At 30.0% G+C, this 7,486-nt stretch overlaps 1 protein-coding gene across 1 annotated transcript; it reads left to right on the top strand.

Annotated features, from left to right (window-relative positions):
* The first annotated feature begins 945 nt into the window (after positions 1-945).
* Positions 946-1,858, top strand: LOC112779970 (sugar transporter ERD6-like 5). The gene is made up of 5 exons (XM_025824323.3): positions 946-1,051; positions 1,168-1,233; positions 1,335-1,410; positions 1,506-1,570; positions 1,684-1,858. The coding sequence occupies exons 1-5, from the start codon at positions 1,031-1,033 to the stop codon at positions 1,723-1,725; spliced, it is 270 nt and encodes an 89-aa protein (XP_025680108.1). The 5' UTR covers positions 946-1,030; the 3' UTR covers positions 1,726-1,858.
* The last annotated feature ends 5,628 nt before the right edge of the window (positions 1,859-7,486 follow it).

Below are 7,486 nucleotides of genomic sequence, written 5' to 3' on the forward strand. Positions count from 1 at the left end.
CTGCATGATCTTTGAAGATATCAAAAGCCATTTCATTGATAGTGGTATAAAGTGCTAGGAAGCACAATATCATGTAGTCTGGAAGATTGTTAATGGTATTTACATCCCATCTGATATAAAAGCATGCATATAATAATAATTAAATTTTGCCGCATTAAGTTATTGTTATAAATATATACTAAATAATATAATAAAACAACCTCTCAATAGCATCCGTGAGGAGAACATCAATTCTCTTTTAAAGTGGCTTGATTCTCTTTTTCATTTTTCTGCATTTGTTATTTTTCATTGGATTTTGGCTAATAATCTTAATGAGTGGCCACCGTTTTCATTTTACAACTTGGAGTGTTGAATTTAATCAATCATTTTGAATAGCAATTAGAGTAAAACTATGGTTGTGACTTCTGTCTTGTCAATTATAGTGAAAACTATAAGACATTACTATTGAGTAGACGTGCTTGCTTACTTAAAGAAATCTTTTAATGGTTCTTGTTTCTATAAATGTAATGTATTTCCCCTCATCAATTTGATAGAGAGGGAAGAAAAAGAATGTAAGAAGCTCTTCTTGGAAGCTAGATTCAGTCACTATAAAATAACACCCATATTTGGTATGAGGTCACTCATTGAAGTTTATCCTTGAATAATAAAAGGCAGCGATATTGATCTATACATTGCTTTATTTTGTTAGGAGTTAAATCTTAGTCATATTTCTGTTAATGATCTAGGCCTCTGCTTTATAACAAGCATATACAATAGCAGTTTATATTGGGAGCCTGTTGTAATAGTTTCTCTCTCGGTGCTTTATAAATAACATTAAACAAACCTATAATAAGCTTCAAAGTTCAAACAGCCTGTGTTTTTGTGCAACAACCTTGTGCTGTTGTGCATATATATTTCCTTCTTTTGTGCAACAACATTGCAGATTGTTGGTATTTAACACCGGCGCTAAGATTCTTGGTATTTAACACTTGCTGCTTGATTGAAGGTTGCTTGGTGGCTTTACATTGGAAGATTGTTGGTAGGGTGTGGGATGGGCCTTCTATCTTTTGTGGTAATGTTAAGATTCATAAACTTTCTTATAATTTCAGTTCAAACTTTAAATTGCATTCAGCTGATAAAGTCAAAAGAAACACAAATAATTTTTTTCCCTTTTATATAACATAACAGGTTCCAGTTTATGTAGCAGAAGTAACACCGAAGAATCTCCGAGGAGGATTCACCACGGTTCATCAGGTAAAGTGATAAAATATTCTCTCAAGTGTCCTTTTACTTGCATCATGTTTTACATATTTCATGCATTGCATTATTCCAAATCCTTATTATTATGTTGACAGCTTATGATTTGTTGTGGGGTATCATTAACTTATCTTATTGGAGCATTCTTGAATTGGAGGATTTTGGCTCTGATAGGTAAATGACCTTCTTTCTGGTGTTGTTTTAATAAAACATGAAATCAAACAACTGGGTTGATGAAACTGCTCACATCTTTTTCATCTTTGTCTCAGGAATCATTCCTTGTAGTGCACAGGTTCTGAGTCTACCCTTCATTCCTGAGTCTCCTAGGTGGCTGGTTAGTTGTTCCTAGTTGTTTACTATCATTCAAACAAGCAACTAATCATTCTTCACCTTTTATTAAAATGATTGGAGTTGCGAAATGTCACCGATACTTACAATCTTCTGCAGGCAAAGGTTGGTCACTTGGCGGGGAACGAAAATTCTTTATAGCGCCTTAGGGGAGAGAATGCCAATGTTTCTCAAGAGGCCACTGAAATTAGAGTATATAACAAGCGTTTGTTCATTCGAGTGCTAAACTCGTGTGTTACAATCTATCTAGAAAGCAGAAGAAGCAAGGAAAAAGATACCATAAAGTCTAACACACTAACATGCACTGTTTTGATAAGATTATACAAAAGCACTTCAGCAGCATTCAAAAGCTAGCATTATTATATTAGCACTCAGCACTTATTATTATGTTCCTCTTCCTCTAACATTTCTTCAACTGCTTCCTTGAATCTGAGGCTTGCACTCAGCACTCATGAAGAATGTGGTGGAAGCCTGTTTGTGAAGGTGTACATGGAAGGCATTCTAATAGGGAGGAAACTCGACACCACTATTCTCTGGGGTATAGAGATGGATGAAGTTGTAGTTCAACCTGGTGAGAGATGCCATGTCCTCACTTATGAAGATGAAGAAGGAGATCTTGTTATGGTTGGGGATGTTCCTTGGGAGTAAGTCATCATCATCATCTAAATTCTCTTCTTTCTTTCTTTCTTTAATGAAACTAATTGATATTATATGTTGATGTTGGTATAGGATGTTTGCTTCCACTGTAAAGAGGTTGAAGATCACAAGGGTAGACACATTCATTACCTCTTGATAATGCAGATCTCTATATGTTTTGGATTAATTAGGTAGCTTCAGAGACACTACTGAGGTTTCCAATTTTGTTCTTAGTACTACTACTACTAGTGTAGTCTTAATTACAAGTGTTGAATCATCAAAACTATGCACAAAGTTAAGTCCTCAGTTATATATACTACATGCATAGCTTGCTCATTAGTCACTACTTTCTTCTTTCCTTCAACATGTATAATTAATCCTGTTGTACATTCATTCCTAATTAGTGTATGTCACAGCTTCTTTTTATTAATTAGCTTTTCATAACGGCAAAAGATAGATTGACATATACACATAACAAGTATGAACTAGAAACAAGTAAAGGTTATATTGGCAAAATAATATAGTATAAATTTTATTTTTATATTTAAAAGTTTATTTGTCTTGTTATCTAATATTATGTATAAATTTTATTTATATATTTAAAAGTTTATTTGTATTAATTGTTTACTATTTTTCAAATAAAAAAAATAATTAAAACATATAACTATTAAAATCGACGGAAAAGTTGTCGCTTTTTAAATTTAAAATAGACAAAAAAAAAAAAACAAAATATAGACAAATTCTTGGTCGGTATCTAAATTAATAAATCGACGGCAACTGTGTCGATTTTATTGAATCAAATATCAACGGCAGTGTTGTCGATTTTATTAAGCATATTATAGACGAAACTGTTGTCGATTTTATTAAGCATATTATAGACGAAATTATTGTCGATTTAATTGAATCAAATATCGACAGAAATGGTGTCGATTTTATATAATAATATCGACGACAACTTTGTCGATTTTATTAAGAATGTAGAATTTTCAAACTCATATTATAGACAAAAACGTTGTCGATTTTATTACATTATTATCGACGGCAAGGCAAGCCGTCGATTTTATTAGAATTTTAAAAAATCGACAAGCTTAATAGCGACCATCGTCACCGTCCATTTTGCTGTCGAAATTTAATATTATCGACGGCTTAGCCGTCGATTTGGCCGTCGATTTTAATGATGTTTCTTGTAGTGAAGAAACATTAATACGAAAGGAAGTAATCATTTGAAAATAAGCTATCATATTTATATATTAATCATGCATAATTATAATTATAATGATTTGTTTTTAGATATAATATTTAATTTGGTTTTTAAATTTGCACACGAGTTTCAATTTAATCTTTGAAGTTTCAATTGCCTCTATTTATTTCCCAAATTTTGTAAATGTGACTTGCGTTAATCCCTGGGATAATTTTTGGCAAAGAAATGGTAACAAAACATTAGCGTGGATAGGCGGATACCACGCTGAACTCTTGAAACGGTGTCGTTTTGGTTTTGCTAGTTTTCAGAAACTAAATAGGGACAATTGAAATTTCAGGAACTAAATTGAGACTTACAAGTAAGTTTAGAGACAAATTGAGTATTATCTCTTTGTTCTTAAGATATTATATCAAATTAATTTAGTATTAATTAAAAAAATTTCTTATTTTAAAGCATATCAATCCTCATTTGCTACTATTGTATGATGCATAATTATTTTAATCAATTACGTAAAATTAATGTTAATAAACATTAATATAAAAAGAAATCATTATTTAAGAAGAAATTAACGTATATTATTATTATAAACCAATCATGCATAATTATAATTATTTATTCTTAAAATAGATAATCAAATCTATTTAGCACTAATTAACTTTTTGTTTAGCATTAATTAATTTTTTTTCTATTTTAATATAGATAAATCCTATCATTATTACTATTATATAAACTAATATTGGCAATATAACTTAAAATTTTGATTGCTTACAGAAAAATGTGTACACACATTTTCTCATAAAAATAAAGACATTTGTTTCCTGCATACTACGTTTTTTTTTATTTAATCAAAATATTTTGTTAATTTCTTTATTATATACTTATGTTTGATTTTTGGATGACAAAATAAAATATATGAACTTAATTTAAAGTTAAATATATCGATGAATATTTTTTTCATTAAATATATCTAGATCATAAATAAAAAAATAAATATTTTTTTGTACATCGCACAGATACATACATTAGTTTAGTTAGAAAATGTGTGAAATAATATGTATAAATATATAAATACATAGTAACTAATTTAGTGATAAATTTTTAATGTACATGAAGTATTTTAGAATAACAAAAGATGATCATCATTAATTTCGGTCAAATACTGAAGTTTGGATGTCAATTTTAGTCTTTGAATTATTCGTTTTAAATTGGATTGTATCCATTTGATTCGATCATTCCGATAGCGTAAAATTACTTAGAATCATTAAATTTTTCCAATATTTCTCCATTTTTAGGCTTGGTGTGACAAATTTTTTTGAAAATGTGTGTTTTTAAAAAGTACAAGATCTCATTTTGTGTTTGGTAGATAAAAAAGATCATGTGCAAATGTTTGTAAATTTTAAAAGTTAGGGTGCTTTTGAAGAGACTTAAAGAGGAGTTTTTTTAAATTGACTTGTACTTGTTAAAATTCAAAAATCTAATATAATTAACTTCATATATAATAAAAATTCTGTATTTAGGAAGAAGGTAGACGTGACCCAAAGAAAAAAGGAAAAGCTAAGCTAATGTAACAATTATTTTTTCTGTATTTTTTCTTGGAATTTTATCAGTTTTTTGTTTTATTTTTTTTCTCCTCCTATTTCCTTCCTCTTCTTTTTTTTTTTTATTTCTTCATGAAAACACAAATAAAATGTATGATTCACGAAAATAAAACCAATTAGTCGTTGAATTAATTTAATTGGACTTAGTTTGCAAAATAACTTATACATGTAATATCACTACAAGAAACATTGTTAAAATCGACGGCTAGACCGACGATAATATTAAAATTCGACGGCAAAATGGACGGCGAAGGTGGTCGCTATTAAGCTTGTCGATTTTTCAAAATTCTACTAAAATCGACGGCTTGCTTAGCCGTCGATAATAATTTAATAAAATTGACATCCTTTCCGTCTGTAATATGGGTGTGAGAATTGTACATTCTTACTAAAATTGACAACATTGCCGTCGATATTATAATTTAAAATCGACGCCTTCTTTGTCGATAATTGATTCAATAAAATTGACGCTCTTTGTGTCGATATTTAACTCAATAAAATCAACAACGCTTTTTTCTATAATATGCTTAATGAAATCGACAACGACACCGTCGATATTTGATTGAATAAAATCAACACATTTGCCGTCGATTTAATTATTTAGATTTGTCTATTTTAACTTTTAAAAGCGACAACTTTACCGTCGATTTTAATAGTTATATGTTTTAATTTTTTTTCTATTTAGAAAATAGTAAACAGTTAATACAAATGAACTTTTAAATATAAAAATAAAATTTATACATAATATTAAATAACAAGAACAAGAGCAAGAAAACGTGTACAATCGGATTACAAGCTAGTTCTAAAAAAAAAATGACAAGCTAGTTAACTTTGGAAAGCGACTTCACTTTTCAAAACCAACAGATTCAAACACTACAATCAATCACACATTTGCAATGTAAATGAATTTAATTAAACAATAAACCACGATTACACATCTAATATAACTAGTAATGCTGATTCAACCCTGCTTAGCCACACTTACTGAAACATAAATCAAGCAAGCAAGCATTTATCAACCAAAAAAGCCATGTCCTTAACTTAATCAACTTCCGAATACAGTTTCAAAATCCGATTCACAAACTCAACAGATAAGAAACCAATACAAACCTGTCTCAACACGATAGTAATTACTTCTTCTAAGATATAATAAATAATGAATGGTCTCTAATTAAAAATGTGATTTTACTTCCCAATGAATGGTTTCTAATTGGTTTCTTCATTTCAAAACACATTTTCTCCCTCCTCCCTCGTCTCTCAGACAGTGATTTTAACTCATTTCTCCCATTAGTTAAAGACCAGACAAATCTACTTATCAAATGGTAGAAGACAATAGCTTATGATACTCATTTGTATATATACATCTGCAGGGTATGGACAAGGGATTAAAATTGATGAACGACCTTCAAAACTCAGCTATTCCAATAAGAAAAATTATAAATGAAATAAATAAGGTAAACAAACACATCACAATTGCTGTGAGTTTTTTCTTACTTGTTTGGCCTTAAGAAATTTTCAGAATAGCAAATATCATAGTAAAGATTGTCTTTAAGTAAAAAAGAGGGTTCTATAAGCAACTTACCAAGCATAACTTCGCTTCTGGAAAGGTGGTGCCTCCTGCAGTGTGAAGGAAAGTACCTCGAGTCGATTTCCTGGCAGCTGCATTTCTCGCATGTAATTGTCTATAGGCATCAGTGTCCCAACGTCTCATCAATTCACCAAGAACTTCTGGTGGGATCCAATATGGACGGGCACATTTTTGGGAATGACACGGAGTATACCTCGCAAGCGCTTGGCAGCCCTAAACCTCCAAGCTTGATAGATATTATCCTCCTCCGTATCAATAATGTCAAAGCATTTCTATTTTAAAAAAATCCTCTTCCGTATCAATAATGAAACTTAGGTATGGTAGTTTCAATCATTGGAATAAAAAAAATCACATTTTACAATATCACTTAAAATATATGTATGAGCCAAAAAGTTATACAACTATGGAAAACATGAAAGGCATATATATACCATGTGCTATTCTCAAAGAATAATTGTGAGTATATTATTTATTATGTGCTTAATTATATTGATGATGAATGCTTTGACAGTAGTTTGAACATTGTTAACCACTTCGATCATGCTGTTATATCAAAAGTAAAAAATAAAAAAAATATATAAAAAAATATTTTGGAGAGCCGACACTTAAAAATATGTCCCACTGCACACATAAAAAATTATACCATGCAGGGTAGTTTTTAATTATTAATTTTTGTTTAATTAAACAGATATAGTAATTAAACAAAATGAGAATCCTGTAGAGTCAAGCTCATAACAGTTCTTCATTGGGATAACAACACTTTATTTGATTATCAAAGAAAAAGAGAATAACAAGAAGGCAGAATATATAGAACATAATGAGCAATGAATGCTATTCATAAGGAGCATAAGGAGATAGAATTTACCCTCCACTCAGTCCACC

The sequence above is a fragment of the Arachis hypogaea genome, chromosome 19 (assembly GCF_003086295.3).
Source record: "Arachis hypogaea cultivar Tifrunner chromosome 19, arahy.Tifrunner.gnm2.J5K5, whole genome shotgun sequence".
NCBI classification, from domain to species: Eukaryota; Viridiplantae; Streptophyta; class Magnoliopsida; order Fabales; family Fabaceae; genus Arachis; species Arachis hypogaea.

Excerpts from the sequence above, each read along its gene's own strand:
- LOC112779970 (XM_025824323.3), top strand. The coding sequence starts at position 1,031 with ATGGGCCTTCTATCTTTTGTG. Across the intron at positions 1,052-1,167 it reads TGGGCCTTCTATCTTTTGTG|GTTCCAGTTTATGTAGCAGA; the intron begins GTAATGTTAAGA and ends ATAACATAACAG. Across the intron at positions 1,234-1,334 it reads GATTCACCACGGTTCATCAG|CTTATGATTTGTTGTGGGGT; the intron begins GTAAAGTGATAA and ends TTATGTTGACAG.